The sequence below is a fragment of the Lepisma saccharinum genome, chromosome 3 (assembly GCF_977018435.1).
Source record: "Lepisma saccharinum chromosome 3, izLepSacc3.1, whole genome shotgun sequence".
Taxonomy (NCBI): Eukaryota; Metazoa; Arthropoda; class Insecta; order Zygentoma; family Lepismatidae; genus Lepisma; species Lepisma saccharinum.
Window position 1 is genome coordinate 25,631,329 of NC_139231.1, and position 19,039 is coordinate 25,650,367.

The window sequence follows — 19,039 nt, forward strand, 5'->3', positions numbered from 1 at the left end:
ACTAAAAATATTTGTGAATACACCAATAGATGCCCTTGTCACTGAATGTATGTACACAAGTAAAGTAGCTGATATTCATAAACTGAAGTGGAGAATCAGAATTGTTGTGGAGATTGTCACTGCAGACGTGTTTTCAAAAACATTGAGAGGAACTTGACGTATATATCTTGCAAGCTGTAAAGTAGCTCATGTGAAGGTGGTGTACAGTTCTGTTGAAATTTTTAAGTTGACAAATCTCATAGAAAAATTCATATATTGCTATCTTAATTAGTTTTGCATAATTAATTTCTGAAAACAATAAGGGACTTTTGCAACACCCTGTACATTGTGATCAGCAAATTTTTTGTGCAACTTGTTAACGGTATTTTTAAATATGAGCTAATAAATTGTTCAGACCCAGTTTTTGGTGTATACAGTGGAATCTGAACTTTCAGTTGTGGGAACAGCTCACCTGGCACTCAAGGTTCCAGGTTTAAGTCCTACCCTGGGCTTGAGTGTTTGAGACATAGTTTTGGAGGGGGAGGGGTCACTTTTTTTTATTTTACCTAAAGTTTCGGATACAGTACTGAATGACCATTTTACACTGAAACAGTAACAGCAGGAAAATAACAGTCACAACAACAACAAAATAGAGTACAAGATGGCACAGAAAATAAATCAAAATTATACATACATCATTAACAATTTTCTAAAACTTTGTTCTGGCAAGAATATGTCCACATTTGGAGGCAGGTTATTATACGAGCAAGGAAGCTGGTAGAAAAGAGACCGCTGTAGAAGGGAGAGTCTTGTGGTGGGATTGTGAAATAGCTTAACGTTGTGGGTTGGCCATGTGGGGACGCGTAGATGAAATTTGTTGAGCAGAAATTCGGATTTAATTTTACCAATCATGTCTGCTAATTTGCGAGGAGTGTGTGGTGGTTGGATGTTCAAGACAAACATAATGTCTGTTTTTTGAAGGTGCCGGAGAGAAGTTATTCTGTGGCGAGCAATGGTGAGGAAGAAGTTGAAGACTGAATCAATCCGGGAGAGATTAGTTTTTGAAGCCATGGTCCAGATAGGGGAGCAGTATTCAAGATAGGGGAGATAAGGGATTTGTAAAATATGCTGATGGATGATCGGTTTGGATTTCAGTGAATCTGCACAAAAGACCGAGAAGCTGCATTGCTCTTTTAGTAGTGTTTGTAATGTGATCATTAAAGTTTAGTTTTTCATCGATGATAACTCGGAGATCTTTTTGAGAGGAAACTTTTTTAATGGGGATTGGTTTGAAGATAATAAGCAGAATCGAGTTTGTTCCTTTTTAGGAAAATGGTGAGGCAGGAGCATTTCTTAGGATTCAATTCAAGTTTCTACTGACAACACCACAGAAGTAGTTCTGTAAGAGCTTGCTGTAAGATTAAAGCATCGTGTTCTGATGAGATTTCTGTGAAGAGTTTACAGTCATCAGCAAACAGAAGTACATTTATAGGGGGAGAGGATAGTCTGTCGGGGAGATCATCCATGTAAAGAAGAAACGAATGTGGGCCTAAGATGCTCCCTTGGCGGACTCCAGATAAAATGGGAAGAAAGCTGGAAGAGGTGCCAGGAAGGATAACACGCTGCTCTCGTGCACTCAGATAGTCTTGTAGTAAGGATAGAAATTTCCCATGGATGTTAAATCTGGATTGTAATTTATGAAGGACATTATGATTTATTTTAACGAAGGCTTTTGAAATGTCCAAATATATAACGTCAAGCTTGGAATTATTTGAGATAGACTGAGTAGCATGAGAAAGTAATACCGATAGATTGGTCAAGCAAGAGCTGCCTGCAAGGAAACCATGCTGAGCAGTATTTATTTTATAAGGGGAGGAGTGAACTTTAGCAACCTGTCTTTGATTATTTTGAGATAGGCGATAGAGAGAGGTGACAAAAGAGAGATTGGTCTATAAGAATTTGTGGAATTTTTGTCTCCAGATTTGTAGATAGGTACAATATTGGCACGTTTGAACAAGTCTGGAAACATACCTGTAGAAAAACACTTATTATGTAAGAGGCACAGAGGGAGAACCAAGGAGTCAGCAGTTTTACGAAGAAAAATTGTCGGGATTCCATCTGGAGCTAAGGACCGGCACAACGGGAAAGACGAGAGGAGAGATTTTACTTCTTCAGGGGAGGTTTTAATCAAATAGAGAGTGTGTGAACTGACAGACTTGACTATAGGAAGAGGTTCAGAAATTGTCTGAGGAGAAATTTTCATGAAAAAACACATTAAAAAGTTGCGCTCTCTCATCTCCTACAACGGTGGTAGAATTATGCACAATTTCCATCGGCACACGAGGGTTCTGCTATCTTGAATTAACTAACGAAAATAACTTCTTTGGAACAGTCATAGACTCTGATGTTAAGTTATTTACATAGTCAATATACTTATTTTTGAATAGGTTTTTTGAGTGCCTCCGAATATCACAGAACGTTTTATAGGTGTGTTCATTGGGGTACTGTTTCCACAAGCTCCAAGCCTGTTTTTTGTTTTTCAAAATAAGAATGAGTTCACTATCAAACCATATTGGGTATTTCGCAGAGTGCGCTTTCTTGGTGGAAACAAAGTAATTTATTGCAGCATGCAGAACTTCCACAAACATCTCCATGGCATCGTTGACCTCTTCCTGTTCCAGCAGAAACCAGAGGTAGGAATCTAGTGCTCGGCGAATTTCATTCCGGGGGGCATTTTGCCACAGGCAGCATGGTCCATTCTGGGGGTGGAGGTTTTTGACCTTCTCAGCGGATGGGAGGTGCACAGCGACATCGAGAGAGGCATGGTTTGAGGGTAGCAAGTTCCTTTGTGGAGTTATCTCAATTTCACACAGTGTTGCCAGCATATAGTCCAAATTACTTTCTCCGCCTGTTTTGTGCATGTTATGTTGCTTCAACCCAATGCCATGTTTGAAAGTGTCAATAAACCATTTGTCATTTGAGCAATTTGCACTTCCGGTGGTTGGATTTTCCCAGTCAATTGAAAGATGTGAAGTCACCACACAACAGGACATTTCCACACTTCATGGATGCCAACACCGAATCCCTGCAAGATTCAAGGATATGCAGGGGAGAGTTTTTGTGCGGGCGATAGTAGGAACCAAGAAGAAGTTTTTTACCTTTCTGAATATTAAGTTCCACCCAAATTATTTCACAGGCTCGACTCAGATCAGCACGTAGTTTACAGTTCCATTTCATGTTTACGCAAATCATTACACCACCCCCACGTTGATTTAGACGGTCATTTCTAAAAATGTTGAAGTGCTTGGCGAACGGAAGTTCAGTGTCACTCACAGTATCATTCAGCCAGGTCTCGGTAAAAACTAAACAGTCATATTGTATTAATTCACTTAGGTTTATAGCACAATCAGAGAGCTTGTTTTTTATTCTTTGCATGTTCTGATAATATACAGAGAAAGCAGTTTCATTTTTATTTGAGGGACCAGGGTTCAGGTGGATGTCGCTGCACATGAGCACGAGCAGGTGAAAGTGCCAGGCGACGGTTTGCTTACCTCGTGGTTGCTCCCCTAGGGCCGGTGACCGCGACATGGCTGCGAAGAGTCCAGGTACACATCCAGCTGCAGGAAATAAAAAGCTCCTATTTCCCAGATTCCATCCATCAGACGGAGAGTTAACACTCAACACTGACACACTAGAAAACTGTTCTCCACAAATACGCCGTTGAAGCACACAAATATAACAAAACACCAGAAGAACAATGACACAGTTTGCAGAGAGGAGAAAAATGCTCTGAGTACGGTCCGCCATCTTTACTGCCACTTTATTTTAGATGGCAAAAAAGGTCATATCACTCATTGTATACACAATATTACAACCACACAATGACGTGGATGGCTAACAACTAAGAAAACTATTTCTGTACCCTAAATTGTGCTGGAACAGGTTGTCTACCAGTCAAGAAAGTCATTAAAGTTAAGAAATCAGCAAGTAGGTCAAGAAGTCATTAAAAAGTCAAGAAATTATACTTGTGTCAAGAATTTTTGCTCTCACGGTGACTGATTTAGTTTATTTTAACTTCAGTTTTCTGCCCTTTTGGGCTAATCATGAAGATGAGGATGAATGGTGGTAAGGTAAGATGGATGAAGGAACAATCGCAAATATATAGGCACGACAACACGAACCCCACATAAGATTACACGGGCTGCGAGTCCACAAGCCAGAGCCTTGCTAGTCTGCCAAATGCAGTACAGGATGCATTCATAGATAAAGCGGTTTAATTCTCTTGTTAATTACAGCTTCAGATTCATCTTAACTGACCTTTTGGTAGGGGTGTTTCATTAAATAAATATTGATTTTCTAAATTGCTAATTTCCAACTTTACTTAAGTAGGGCCTGAAGAAATAAAAGTTAAGAAAAATGAAACAAAAGGTCAAGAAAAAGTGGGGATTTTTAATTTTGGTAGACACCCTGTGCAAGTTATGTACAAGGTAAAATATTTTTCACCTTTTTTCTTTTTAAACTAGAATGAATGTTATATACACATAAATACAGTATGTACTTGAATTTTGTCTCGGACATAGAGAAACCTCCCTGATGATACTGAGTTTAATTTTCATGTGCTTGCAGGGGAGCTCAATGCAATAGCCCCTCTGATCTCCAACTTCTTTTTGGCTGCATATGCTCTTGTGAACTTCAGTACATTCCATGCATCCTTGGCAAAGCCTGTTGGATGGAGGCCTACATTTAAGGTAAGTGCTTTTGAAAATATACGTAGACTATTAAATTGACTCTTATGAGAAATCAAGCCTAAACCTCACCCCAAGTTGAGTACACTGTGAAGCTTGTGTAGTAGTAATGACTACTATTGTACTGACAAAGTAGCTTAGCTATCAAAATATTCCTTGTATATTGGCTTTCCATAAGTGTTGAAAAGAACTATGTATTACAGTTTGCAATAGTTTATTTTTCCTTCCTGTTATTCAGTGCACTAATCTTGATTTATTTTAGTACAAAGTGCAAACCTATGCAATTAAGTGGTCAGTAATTAGTAGAGGCACATATTTTTGGTAAATAACAAAGCTAAATTTTGGTACAAAAACAGAATCAATTTCAGGTTCATAAGTGGTAAATAAAATAAAATTTTGCTATTATAGCAGTGAAAAAGCAGTATATAAAATGACATTATGGTTTTAAAATTGTGAATATAATCCCAAATTTGATTTAAAAACTGCATTTACTACACAAAATAAACATATCCCTTCTAATACCATATTTATGTCATTACCAGAATATTAAGTTTATTCCTGTATAAAGGAGTCCATTTTTGCTTCTCAAATATTTACAGCAGAATTAATCAATTTTCCATGAATTACATAACTCGCAGGATAATTCTGACTTCAGAAAGTATCGCGTCGGTAAATGAACTCTAAATTTCTTGTTTAATAGTCCATTTCGCATTTTGCAGTTCATTTCGTGACAAAACGGGATAGGAAAATGCACCTCACACCTTTCAGAAAAATGAATAATTAACATTACAATGTGTTATTTCACATTTTGTGTTTTCGTCAAAAACAAAATATGCATGCCTCTAGTAATTAGTCAGTAGTTGGTAATTTTGACCGTTTGACCAGTTTCTACTTTTGCAATTCTCACATGCTGAAAATAAACCTGAAAAAATATTGACAAATTTTGAAAACTCAGAATTTAAGCTGTATTATTTTTATTACAGTTTGGCTGATATGAATTATTTTCTGATGCCGATATAAAATTTACTGATAATCTGTTCTGTTCATTCAATATAAATTGCAAATGCTACTTGAAGAATGGGAAGGTACATTAACTTCCTTAATTAATGTATGTACTTTTACTTTGAAGAAGGAGCTACTTGTTTAAAAATTTTGTGTATAAAAATGGAAAATATGAATTATGTGTTTTTGTCTATACAACAAAAATAAAGTGGCAGAATTTTGCATTCCATTGCAGATTATTTATTAAAGCTATACCCAATGCTGTAGTCCAAATTTTTTACAGGGTATATGCAGAAAAAATTCACCATAATAAGCTCACTGAGTAATGTTCAAATTAAACAAAAAATAAGTGGAAATTTCAAATTTGTTTAGTTTCCAGTATAATTAGACTCTGCAAGAGTGTTGTGTGGTATTTTTGCAGACCCCATAAAAGACCAAAATATGTACTTCAAAAGTATTGGTCGGTAAATAAATTCCAACCAATAATTTCTGATACTGATGTTACTGGCATCAGCTGATACCATATTGGCAGTATGGTTTAGCCCTATTATTTATCACATTGGCAAAATTATTATTATTATTGGTAATTTTACGAATAAACTGATATACCAATAGATGTACAGATACCAATTAAGTACCCTTTAGTCTGTCCCATCCCAAATTTTCATGATGGCTTATAGTCAAAGATTTCAAAGTTTCGTCATGTATTAATCTTGCACTAATCATGTGCTAGCAAGCTGTACCTTTCTTGTTTCCCTCATTTTCAAACCTGAGTGTATTTTTATCAGTTTGAATCATTTTCATAATCTAATGTAAATGTTGTGAATGTCGAATCAGTCCTTCCTTTCCCTGCAACAGAGGTTTTGGTTTGAAATCAGTGAATTTACTTGTTACTGCTTGATACTGCTTGTTAATTTGTGACATTTTTATATTTCCAGTATTACAACATGTGGTTGAGTTTAGTTGGTTCTGGCCTCTGTGTGGCAGTCATGTTCTTAATCAGCTGGTGGACAGCATTGCTCACTTTTGCAGTGGTCCTTGCCCTCTATCTTGTTGTGATATACAGAAAACCAGGTAATTATGATTTAAAAATTAACTTAAGCATGAAAGCATAAAGTCTGTTGCACAATGCCTTAAGATCCAAATTAATTTCTATGTAGGGAATGCAAAGTAAGTATAATACTTTTTGGCATATTTTTTAATACTTTATGTTGTCAACTTATGGTGCAAATCGTAGATAAATTTTGTTTTCCTGAACACTAATTTCAGAATAGAAGAGGTATGATTTTTTTTTCTTCACAGGGTCATAATACGAAGCTGATTTCAGGGTAATTTGTGATTTGCAACCAACATTGGTCATCTGCAATGCATGATGGATTTGGAAGTAGCAGTTATGTAGGATGTGTTAAGAAAAGAAAGTAGCTTTTCAGTGGCATATAATCTTAGGTGGCAACACTAGCAATCCAGAATTTTGTTAGCAGAAAACATGTACCCAAGTTCTACTGACCATACAACTGTATGGAAAATCATAAATCATAATTTTGCTCTGAAATTTTACATTTGATGGAATATTTTGTTGCACCTGGCAAAACTACTTGGATTATGCCAATCTGCAAACAGCATGTATCCATTATCTAGCTTACATATAGTTAAGATCACCAAAATTTGTATAAACACTAACTGTCGTGGCAAGGAAATTAATGTCGAAAAGATAAAGAATGGAATATTTATTGAATAACAATTAATGATGTTAAATCCAGTTGTCAAAAGTAATGTTCCTGAATAATATTTTATGCATATTATCATGAGTAGTAGTCTAAATCTTTGGCACTGTCATAGTCATTCAAAGCTCAATGATCACAATATAATCCTTGCCTTCCAGTACGTTTGGTGGAAATAAATAATCCTCGATTATACAAGTGGTAAACAAGCATATTTTCATTATTTAATTTGAATACTTAAGTTTTTTTTCGGAGGGAGAGAGTTCGGACCACCTGGAAATTTTTCCAATGGTTCTGATAGCCAATATGAGTTTTTAGACACTATTGGAACCGATTGGTCAATTGTAATGAATTGGTTTATATTGGAAAGTATTTTATTGTTTTCAATATATTGCTTATGAAAAATTCCTATCTATACAACTGAAAATGCAATGGAGAAATCATATAAAACAACTAAAATAAATCTCTGGTAAAGCATGTGGAATTTACAACTTAGAAAAAATTTCACATACAAGAATTTTTCAAATATATGAACTTTTTTAACTCTGTAGTTTCATTGTGTTTAACACACTTATAGAAAATCAAAAAAACATGCTGCTTCAGTCACAAATTGACATGTTGTTCTTCCTTTATACATGCAAAAACAGCAAAAAAATTAGGTTAAACAAAGAATCTGACCCACAACACTTGAAAAGGTGATGATCAAACAAAACACTGTCAAGATAGACTTACTTCATCAAAAGGTTGCTCATTTTTCCAATTGCATTACATACACATAAGATTAACCATGGAAATTCCACATTGAAAAAAGCAAGAACTAATGTGAACATTTATTCCAACTACTAGCTGCTTTGAGGTTGAGTTGGTTCTTAAGAAAGAGTTCTTCTTAGGTATTTATTAAGATAAATCGGACTTCAGTAGTATGCATTAGAATTCAGAAGAAATTCAGATCAAGTGTGTTGTTTTTCCAAAGAACTTCTAAATTACAGGAAATGTGGTGAAAAAGAATTAAACTACCTATGCATTGAGCCAAGAAATGAATTTATAACATATTGATTCTACAATATATACAAACTTACAATTGGATACAATTTACTAATTTGTGCAGTTGGCAAAAATGACTCATTATCCCATCTATTCTGTCACTTCAAGAATATGGGTCAGTATGCACTGTGACTTGTTTCAACATGCACTTCATGTTGCACATTTACATTTTTTTGTACAAAATATAAAATTTCATTACTATGGTGGATCCTGAACTTTAAGTGTTTCAGGGGATGTAGGCAGAAAAACTTAAAATGCAGGAAAATGCAAAATCTAGAAAATTTTTGGCCCATTGGGATCATGAGGATGGAATCTATAATGTATGGTAAAAGGTAAAAAAAAAAAAAAAAGTAAAGTGTTCCCCTGTGCTTAGCACCACGCCATGAAGGCGTATAGGGGGTGTGGGGGTAACGCCCCACACTTTCTTGATCCGGTCGTGAGTGGGGGGTGATGTGATCAGCATCACGCCCCTGACCGCCTTTACCCCCCAGGGTAATGTATGAACATGTAAAATCCAGGAGTGTAAAAAGAGGGTTCTGCTGTATTATCCTTTTTCTTTATGAAATTTTAAAAAAAACATTTACATTACAACCATTACTTTATGAACATTGTGCACATCGTGCTGTGATGCCAAGGGTCCCGGGTTTGAATCCCGCTCAGGCTTGGTTATTTGTGAATGTCCATTCATCAATTTCATCATTTCATCACTCATCCCCATCTTCGTAAATTAGCCAAGAGGCACGAAATGCGAAGTAAAATAAAGTAAATCAATCAATCAATTTATGAACATTGTTTCATGATAATCATATGTGCAATATAACTATTTTTGCTTTTACATAATTACTTACCGTATTTACGCATGTACAATAATGCGTGTACGTGTCTAATGTGCACCCTAATTTTTGATGGGGAAAGCAACAAACAATTATGTCTTGTATATAATGCACAGTATAATTCAGGTTCAAGAAATGGCTTTCTCAGTTGTAGGTCATAAAGCTGTTGCTATGCGGATCAAGAGGAGAATAGCATCTTGTGTATACACTGTCATCAACCCACGTCACCTCCCAATTTTTCACCACTGTGTTTTTTAGCATCCCAAAGCTTTTACTTTTGTAACCAACTTGTTCATTTTGTAGTAGAAGCAAGATCAAAATTATATTATGGATTTACAGCACTCAAGAAGTTATTTTCTATTGCTTCTCGCCCAACAAATACCACTGATACATATCCTGTGTGACAAGAGGTGCAGACTCGAATTCTGCCAGAATGGCGCCATTCCTCTCGGTGTCGCAAAACATTCCGTTACAAATTGAAAACTCATGAGAAATGTCCATTTCACTAGATAGTGCTTTTTTTTTTAAGAGAATTATTATTACTAAAGAACCAACTTGGTAATTTGTATTTGCACCTGTTGATATATACACATATGTGTTACATGCAGTGACACAATGAAAACATGTGTGGTTTCATGTGGGCTGTCCGAATTATTCTGTGCATAATATGCACCACAGTTTTTGGGTCAAAAGTTTTGTAAAAAAAGAAGTGTGTAATATATATGAGTAAATACGGTATATCATTTTACTTTTGAACTAAGTTTTAATAATTTCTTGATACTGTTGTAACGTAGAACAGTAAAATTAGCTGTAGGCTGAAGCTTAAATATTTTATTTTTAAAAGAACTATTGAAATTACCATTAACCAGCACCATAGCTAAATATTTTGACACCCTAGGCAGGTTTTCCATCCTACCTAAACCCACTGACATTTTATGTGCATCCTTCAATATTATCTTGTAATGCCATAATTTGTGATATTTACATCCTACAAATTCTGAAATGAGGAAACAAAGTAAAACTCATTAAAAATGATATATATTACATTTAAAGATTCATAGTTAGTTTCCATTCCTGATTTTTGGCAAAAGTTTTAGCATGTTCAAGAATATTTCAGTTATGTCTTAGTGTGAAAATTCCAGCAGTGTGTTACCAAAATCCTCTCTTTTTCAAAGAAAATAAAGTTTTGAATGGCACCCTCTGTGCATGGTGCCCAAGGCTTTTACCCCCCCCCCCCTCTCAGCCTACCACTTGCTTTCCATTAACCCCATATTAAGGGTGAAGTGTGTGTAGTTCATGTTAACTACAAGGAAGGTTAATGCTTGTTTGTTTTGCAGATGTTAACTGGGGCTCAACGACACAAGCTCAGACGTACAAGAGTGCTTTAGTTTCTGTCCAGCAGTTGAACAACGTGGAGGACCATGTGAAAAATTACCGGCCACAGATTCTTGTTCTAACTGGTTTGCCAAGTTCCCGTCCACCGCTCATAGACTTTGCATACTTGATGAGCAAGAACCTCTCTCTGATGATATGTGGACATATTTTACAGGTAAGTTGTTAATGAAATTGAAGGATTGATCTTCAAATCCCCAGTGACATGAATATACATCATTGGTCATTGTACCTTTAGAATCGCACGGCAAAAACATAGATATACAAATGGAAGTTCTGACTTCTAGACTGGAGTCCATTAGTATTGCTATCAAGTTGCTCCTCACAATGCTCAGTCAACACTGAAACTTTGGGGACTGCACCATGGCTCTACATAGGAGCTTTTTCTTCTGCTTTTTTTTTTAAAATTTATTTATAAATATATCCAAGCTGGTCCATTCAATACAAGATTTAAAATTTAAAATATAATATAGATAAACAAAGTTCGCTATTACTGATAGGTGGACTAATATTAATAGGTGAAATTTTAACCATGCAAGTATACTTTACACTGAATATATATAGTACACGAAGGATGAGCAGACTTTAATGCAATTTTAAAATTAAATTGCAAGTCCTCTGTGTTCCAACTGATTTCCATAAGGTTATTTTAGTTACGTTGCAAGAATTAAACAACACAACTCAACTTCATAAATATTATTTCACTTTAAATCAAGCCTCTTACATAATAAAAACGAATGGAAATCAACAACTTAAAAAAAAAAATATCGACATTGATACAGTGTTCTTAATCTCAATGGTTCCCTGTTAATTTTATAAACTTGTACACAATAGAAATAAAGTAAATATTAGTTATTTGAGAATGTAGAAGATCATCACAACCAATAGCAATACAGTACTTTAATTGATATTCTATGGAGTCAATATTAAATGACGAACATTCCATGTGGCCACAGTGGCTCAGTCGGTAACGTGTCTGACTACCATGCTATAGGTCCAGGGTTCGATCCCCGACTGGTTCAAATCCGGGAACTTTTCTAACATTGAAAGCGGCCCCGGTGCCCACCCAGCGTCAAATGACATGGGCACCTGGGGGATACCCTGGGGGCCAAAGGTGGTCAGGGGCGAGATGCTGATCACATCACCCCCACTCACGACCGGATCAAGAATGTAGGGTGTTACCCCCACACCCCCTATACACCTTCATGGCGTGGTGCTAAGCACAGGGGAGCACTTTACCTTTTTTTTATATACATTCCATAAAGAATCTGAATCATTCATTCATCATTATATGGCTCTTGATAAGTTGATATGTTGCATGATTGTTAAATTTTTTTAAAATTTCTTTATTTGCTGCTTGAGATTAGATTTTGTTTTTGAGAGGCTTGTAATAATTTTCAAAATCCCATCAAACTGACATTTATTTGCATTGACAAGAATCAATAAGAGTATCAATTCAGAGTTGTCCTTGCTCAGTTTAAGTTAGTTTGAAAATCATACGTTTCACTTTCTAATAGAAAGCTATTTCTAATTTCATTTACAGGGCCCTATTCCACAACGAATAAGAAATGCGCTACAAATTAAAGCTAGAAATTGGCTGCACAATCACAAAATAAAAGCATTTTATACTCTAGTTGATGAAACTAATTTTGAAGATGGTTCCAGAGCTTTACTACAGGCATCGGGTATTGGCAAACTGAAGCCAAATATTCTCCTTCTGGGATACAAGGGAGACTGGAGACAATGCAATAGAAGTGACTTGTTAATGTATTTCAATGTGATGCAGTAAGTAATTGACTTATACATAGATTATATATTCACTGTTGCCATTGATATTTATAATTTCTGTCAGAACAAGACAAAGTTTGTAGTATGACACGGATAGAATAGGCATCTTCTGGAGTGTAAATGTGTCTTACAAAACTTATAAATTCTTTCTTTAATGCAAATGCGCCAAATATGATAAGTAAATTGTGTGTGTAGTGATAAGATCCTTATCTAAATTGGTGAGAACACTGACTTCATCCTGACAGCATCTCTTCTGGCATAGTATTGTTTCCATAGTGTGTTATCGCTAGAGACCGGATTTTGATGGGGAAAATTTCCCTCTAAAAAGGACAAAAGAGGGAAAATTATTGCCAAAAAGTGGGAGGAAAAAAGGACTAGTTTTTTTGCACTCCACTAAAAATACTATTTTAAATGAAAGTGCAATATATACCATTCATATATAAAATGGGATACATTAAATTTCGTATTAATGTATCCCTTTTTATATATGAATGGTATATATTGTACTTTAATTTAAAATAATATTTTAGTAGAGTGCAAAAATAAACTACAGTCCTTTTTTCCTCCCTCTTTTTTTTAAGCTAAAGTGCAGTGAATAATCTTACCATCCGTTTCAATGAAATCTTCCTTGAAACAACTTACCGCATTCCATAGCTTGCTGCCACTTGTACCTGGCTTCGTCATTTCACTGACACTCAGTACTGTCGTCAGTCACAGAGTTAAGTTAAAACTATCCTAAAAAAACTTCACAATAAAAGTCTAAATCTAGCAGATAACTACACATTCAACCCAACAGGCATGCTGCTTACAAGGTGTTTGTTGCTGCGTAAGCCCAGATCACATTGTTGCAAAAATTGCTGCAACGTGCTCCCAACAGTCATGGAGGAAAAGGAAGGGAGAAGGCGCTTGTTCTTTCTTTCCTCTAAACTGCACCAAACAGACAATTGCTGAATGTTTTGTTCAGGAAAAAAAAACAGCCGTACAAAATATTTGATAGCTTGTCAATAAAGGGACCAAGGAAGATGTTTTTTTCTAAAAATGGGGAAAAAAGGAATGTAGGCTGAAAAACTAGTCAATAAATGGACCAGAAATGAAAATGTTTTAAAAAAGAGGAAAAAAGGGAATGTGGGCTGAAAAAGGGAAGTTGTAATCTTGGTGGAGATAATTATCAGCATATTTGTTATTTATTTCATGATCCATGTTGAAAAATAAAAATGGACTTCCCTTTAAAATCCGGTCTCAAGTTATCACTTTCAGAATCTTATATGACTGCAAAAATAAATGTTATTTTATGTGATTGCATACATACATGATAGAAACTGCTGTTTTTCAACATCTTGTAGGATTAAAAAAATACCTCTATGAACGAACCATTATCAAGTTGTGAAAGTTGTCAGTGTTTTACTATGACACCCTGAGAATTTACGTTCAATACAAGTAGCCTTACAAGTACCAAAAAGTTGCAGTAAAGTAAATTCTGATTGACAGGATCTCTCAAATTATATTGTATTTATTTTTCTTGTGTTCATATTACACTGTACTTTGGGAAGGAAAAAAAAGTGTTGTATTAAAAGTACTTCAGGCACAATCTTTTAAATACTTGCCCAAACATTCAAGCAACTCTTCTGCTGTGAAATGGATTCTCCTGTTTATAATCATTATCCTAAACCGTTGTGTGACTTGCAGAATCAACATCAGTTGCAGGAAGAAACATCCTGTTTGAGAATATGAACTTTTGTAGACTTCTGCTCCGTTATGGCAATAAGGGCCACACAAACCTTGTTGTGCAAGAGAGAGGTAACGCAGGCCCTTTAAATGGTTGGTTTTGTATCACAGTCATTAAGGAACCTGTGAGACCATATGAAATTACCTTAATATGAACATGAATGGCACTGTAATCTAAGAAATCATTAGAAGAAATTATAAACTAAGAATAAGGAATCAATCATGAGTGCTGAGTGTCAAGCAGATGTTTTTGATCAATAAAAATTTCTAACAGTGCACACAGGATATTGCAAAATGATCATTGTACTAGTACAATGTATAGTGGTGTGAGAACCTCCCTTTATAGCAAGTAGTAGACTCAGAGGTCCCTGTTTTTAGCAAATTACAAGAACTTTCTATCTATTTCATAGATTTTCATGCATATCAATGGTGGTGTTGAATTCTCGTTAGATTTGTGTGTATAAAATTGAGTGTACTGGAAACTCCAGGGAAAAGTTATGAAACTCAATGTGGAAGATCTAGTAACAACTTCCTGGCATTAAAAGGTTTTTAATCTTTTTAAATTTGTAACCACCCACTTATTTTAGCATGTTTGGAATGTTTATTCCTTTTCCTTGTATGGTTTCAAAAATGTTCAAAATTGAGACATACATCTAAATATTAGTTATTTTACCATTTATTGTGCTGATGACGCGAGGAGTGTAATTTAACCTCTTTTATGACTTTAAAAAACTGTATTCAGAATTGTTGTTATCTAAAGATGCACTACATAATTCATACACAAAAGAATATTCATAATTGTTCCAAAATTTTCATTCCTTACAGCAAAGCTTTAGATATGTACTTGGCTGTCGCCATTCTGAGAGTACAGGAAGGGTTGGACTACTCCAAAGTCATAGCTGAGGATGAAGAAGTCTTCACTACTGCAAATGGAACGGGTGACAAAGGGTTGCTGAAGCCCAGGCGCAATTCCCATGAGTCTCTACAGCACAATCCATCGTTTTCACAACTTTCTCAAGGTATGTTATATTTTCTTCATTTGACATAATTTTCGCACATGTAAAACTGGGATTTGTATTCTTGTTTTATTGAGAAATTATGATAAATGACATGATGATTGGATCAGAGGTCTGCACTAAATCCATGCAAAGGCATCTCATCTAATAGTGTATGTAACATTTGTAAAACCTGCATATTTTGAGAATACTTCATTGTCAAGAGGCAAGTCTGTGGAGAGTGTTAGGACTTTATACATTTTGTGAAAGTTAAGTTTATTTTTTTTGTGTTGTGTATTTGAACATGCACTAAAGTGAGAAATAAGTTTGTTAATTTTTACTTATTTACAAATGTTGCTCAAAATCTTGTCCTTCCAATTCAAATACCATTTCTGTACCAATTTTCTTATGAAATTGCTGGAAAAAACTGAATAACTTGGTTATGATACATCACTAAATTGTGGATACATCTGTACATACTACGTGCACTAATTTTAGGAACTTGTTTCCTCTTTGTGTAGTTGTCATGGTTACTGAATAGCCCCAAGTACTGAATGGCACACTTACTCTCCCTCTCTCTCACTCACAAACTGTGTTTGCCTGAAATTTTATGTTACTCTTTGAGAGGAAACAGTCTTTCAAATATATAAGTACTTCTAGAACGACTTGCTAAAACCAGTAAGCTTGGAAATTGAAGACGTCATCTTTTCCAGCCTCCAGGATGCTGGGAATAATATGCTTGTTTGGAAAATTCCAGCTTTTATGCATCATATAACAGTTCAAGGCTGGACAGAAAATCAGCATTTGCAGACCTCTGATGATAATCACACTAAACAAGAATGTTTGCAAGGCTATCAGTTTCTTTTACATACCTTTCTGTTTCCTTTCTAGAATTAAAGCTTAGATTTCTTATCAAATAGTCTATGAAAATTGTTAATATCTCACTTTCAGGTAATCTGGAAATTAATTAAGTTGTTGTATTAAACTTGGATGCAAAATGAGCATGGATACGAGTTTCTTTCTGCCACCGATTATATTTTTATTCACGGTGCACTTACACAGGGATCTATTGCATGAACCAGCACTTACTTTTATTTACAAAATGAGCTTCACAATTAAAAAGAAAAACACACGGGTGCTGATTAATTAATTTCTTTTCAATCTAACCAACACAGAGCTGTACAAATATCTTGGTGTAGGACTTCAGCAAATGACCAGGGGTAAGTTGTGGTTCACTGTGGAGTAGAAAATAGATGCATAGACCTGTATGTGCATGTCTGTTATGCTGACAAATTATCATAAAGTAACCAAGTATCGTGTACAGAAAATCAGTCCATGGCTGAATGTTACCTTTTGTGAACTTAAAAGTATACTTACCTCTGTGTTGGCATGTTGGATATTCAGCAAGTTAGTTTTCGCAAACTTCAGGAGCTACACATAGAAATGTGGACTAAAAACTCAAATCAAGTCAAGTCACAACTCTGCTTAATATAGACTTAAGGCAGGTTTATATGGAAAAAGTATTGCACTGATAAAAAGAAGAAAAAGAAGTCATATTCATCTTCTTCTTGAAAACTGCTAAGCACGTTACTGATGTGTCTCATCTATAATTGTCATTTGTTGGGTTGAAAAGACCAGGGACGTCAGAACCGGGAGGGGGGATATAGTATTTTGCCCCCCACCCCCACCCCTGGTCGCATGTTGAAATGAGACTATATTTTTTCGAACTTATCTCTGGTTTTGAAAAAAAAAAATGAAAAAAAATATTTTTGCGCTAGTTGGATCAACGTAGCCTCAAGTTTTCGCTACCAGCAAAAATTACGTGACACAAAGATTGACGTGCAGATTAGAATTGCAGCCACGTCTCCAGGTTTCCATTCAATCTACCAGGTTTTGTACATACAGGCGAGGTCGGTGTGAAACAATAAACCTCTGTGGGAAAGGAGTGGAGATGAGGGGTCAGAGGACAGCTTAATTGTAAATCTCTTCTTTTCCATCTACGATAAGACGAGACTAGATCCTCCAAGACTTGTCGAAACGAGACCAAGAACGAGCCAGACCTCTGTAAAAATCTAGAAGGAGAAGCGAACAGAACGGGTATTTACACTTTAAGACGGGACCCAGTACAAGATAGGCAATTATTTACAAGTGGGCACAAGACCGAGAACGTAAACCTCTCCTTCCAGACAAGATGAGAGACTGACAAGTACCGTCTCGATCATATCGGTGCTGTTCCCTCAGTGGCAGAAAAACAAATTTACGGTGCCCCCTTCCCAACATAACACATATTTCTCCTCTCCTCAATTATCTCTACCATTTGCCTAAAGTTCTTTCCAGTGTTCAGACCTTTCGCCCTCCCAACTGCTCCTCACAAAATTCACCACCTGTGCCCCTTAGCTACAGACCTACTATGCGTGTCATAAAATGTCACAGTATTTTCTATTATTCAATCTAGCTGTGCAAAATTATTTATCAATATCAGAGAAATTTGAATTAGCCACCCTCTGTGAATGAGATCCACGCAAACACACATGTACACAAGATCCTCAGATGAAAGTTGACACCCCACAGCCTGCCCCAATCTGTGCTCTTGCAGCAATTTGGCAATAAATTCTCTCGAAATTTCTTATCTTTCAGCGCACGGGGCCACAGTCAAGTCAGGGTTCCCTGGACCAGCGCTTTTCCGAAAATTTTGAAAGTTATCTGGAAATTGTGATCGATGCATTGAGGATATTTTTAATGCATCCTTCCTTGTATGTCTCTTAAAAGGTTGTAACGTTGCATTTAATTCCCCCTGTGTATGGCACATGCCATGTAGATACATTTAGGGGATCTCTGCCATTTTGGAGTTGCTGTAATAAGCACCACGTTCCGGTCGGCTTTACCCCCCGCAGGGTTGTCCCTAGGTACCCATTGATTTGAGGTTGGGTGAGCCCCGGAGCTGCTTTATGTGGAAACAAGGCCGGAAAAATTCCCTTCCTAGGAATCAAACTCGGGTCTCCTGCGTGGCAGTCAGACTAGACCACCGCGGCTTCGGGAAGTTGGCATTTCATTCCAACTGTGCAAATTATTTTTCAAAATATGAGAAAGATAAAATGAGGCTCTCGGCGGGAGACACTCACGACGCCTCCTCAACTAGCTTCAGAGGGAAGGGGTTAGTCTATTTGAAACATACAGCAATGAGAAAGTGAATATCCCAACCTTTTTTTTTTTTTTTTTTTTAATAGTGTTCAGTTTCTTGATATGAAAAACTCAATATGCTGACCAAGGCAGAATTTTTTTTTTTAAAACATAAACTAAACGTAACGTTTCTTGACATAAACCAACATTCCAAGCTGAAGCAAGAGACGATGTAGGTCAGGAAGCCACATGCACTTTGCCAACACAGTAGCCAAGGACTCATTGAGGAACAGAGCGGTTTCAGATCAAGATCCATTTGCAATTATCCTGACCGCTACTTTGGTCTTTGTGGAAATAATCCCTCGTTAGGAACCCCCGCAGTCAAGTCAAGAAGGTCATTGGCTGTGCGAGGAAGAGTACCTGCCTCAGAAATAGTACATTGCATATTGTTGGAATTCCAGGCCCTTCCCCCCTTCCTTATTGTCCAGAGAACAGCTGCATTTTGAATGGCCGAAAGTACAGGAAAGTCAGGTGGGAAGATCACTGTACTGAAGTCAGTCCCCTATGAACTAAAATGAGTGTGCAATTCTTTATTTTACAATTGAGCTCAATAAATAACAAATTACAATAATATGGTCATGCAAATTTGTATTTTGTAAATGGATCATTATTAAGGTCATGCAAGCTTATTTCAT

General features: G+C 36.1%; 1 protein-coding gene across 2 annotated transcripts in view; it reads left to right on the forward strand.

Moving 5' to 3' along the window:
* The window catches only part of Ncc69 (sodium chloride cotransporter 69), a 196,174-nt gene that overhangs the window by 159,479 nt on the left and 17,656 nt on the right, over positions 1-19,039 (forward strand). For both annotated transcript variants that reach the window (XM_083118359.1, XM_083118358.1), the window contains exons 9-13: positions 4,606-4,727; positions 6,665-6,800; positions 10,662-10,873; positions 12,260-12,501; positions 15,055-15,248. In XM_083118359.1, the coding sequence (XP_082974485.1) occupies positions 4,606-4,727; positions 6,665-6,800; positions 10,662-10,873; positions 12,260-12,501; positions 15,055-15,248 (906 nt within the window). The remainder of the gene's footprint in view (positions 1-4,605; positions 4,728-6,664; positions 6,801-10,661; positions 10,874-12,259; positions 12,502-15,054; positions 15,249-19,039) is intronic.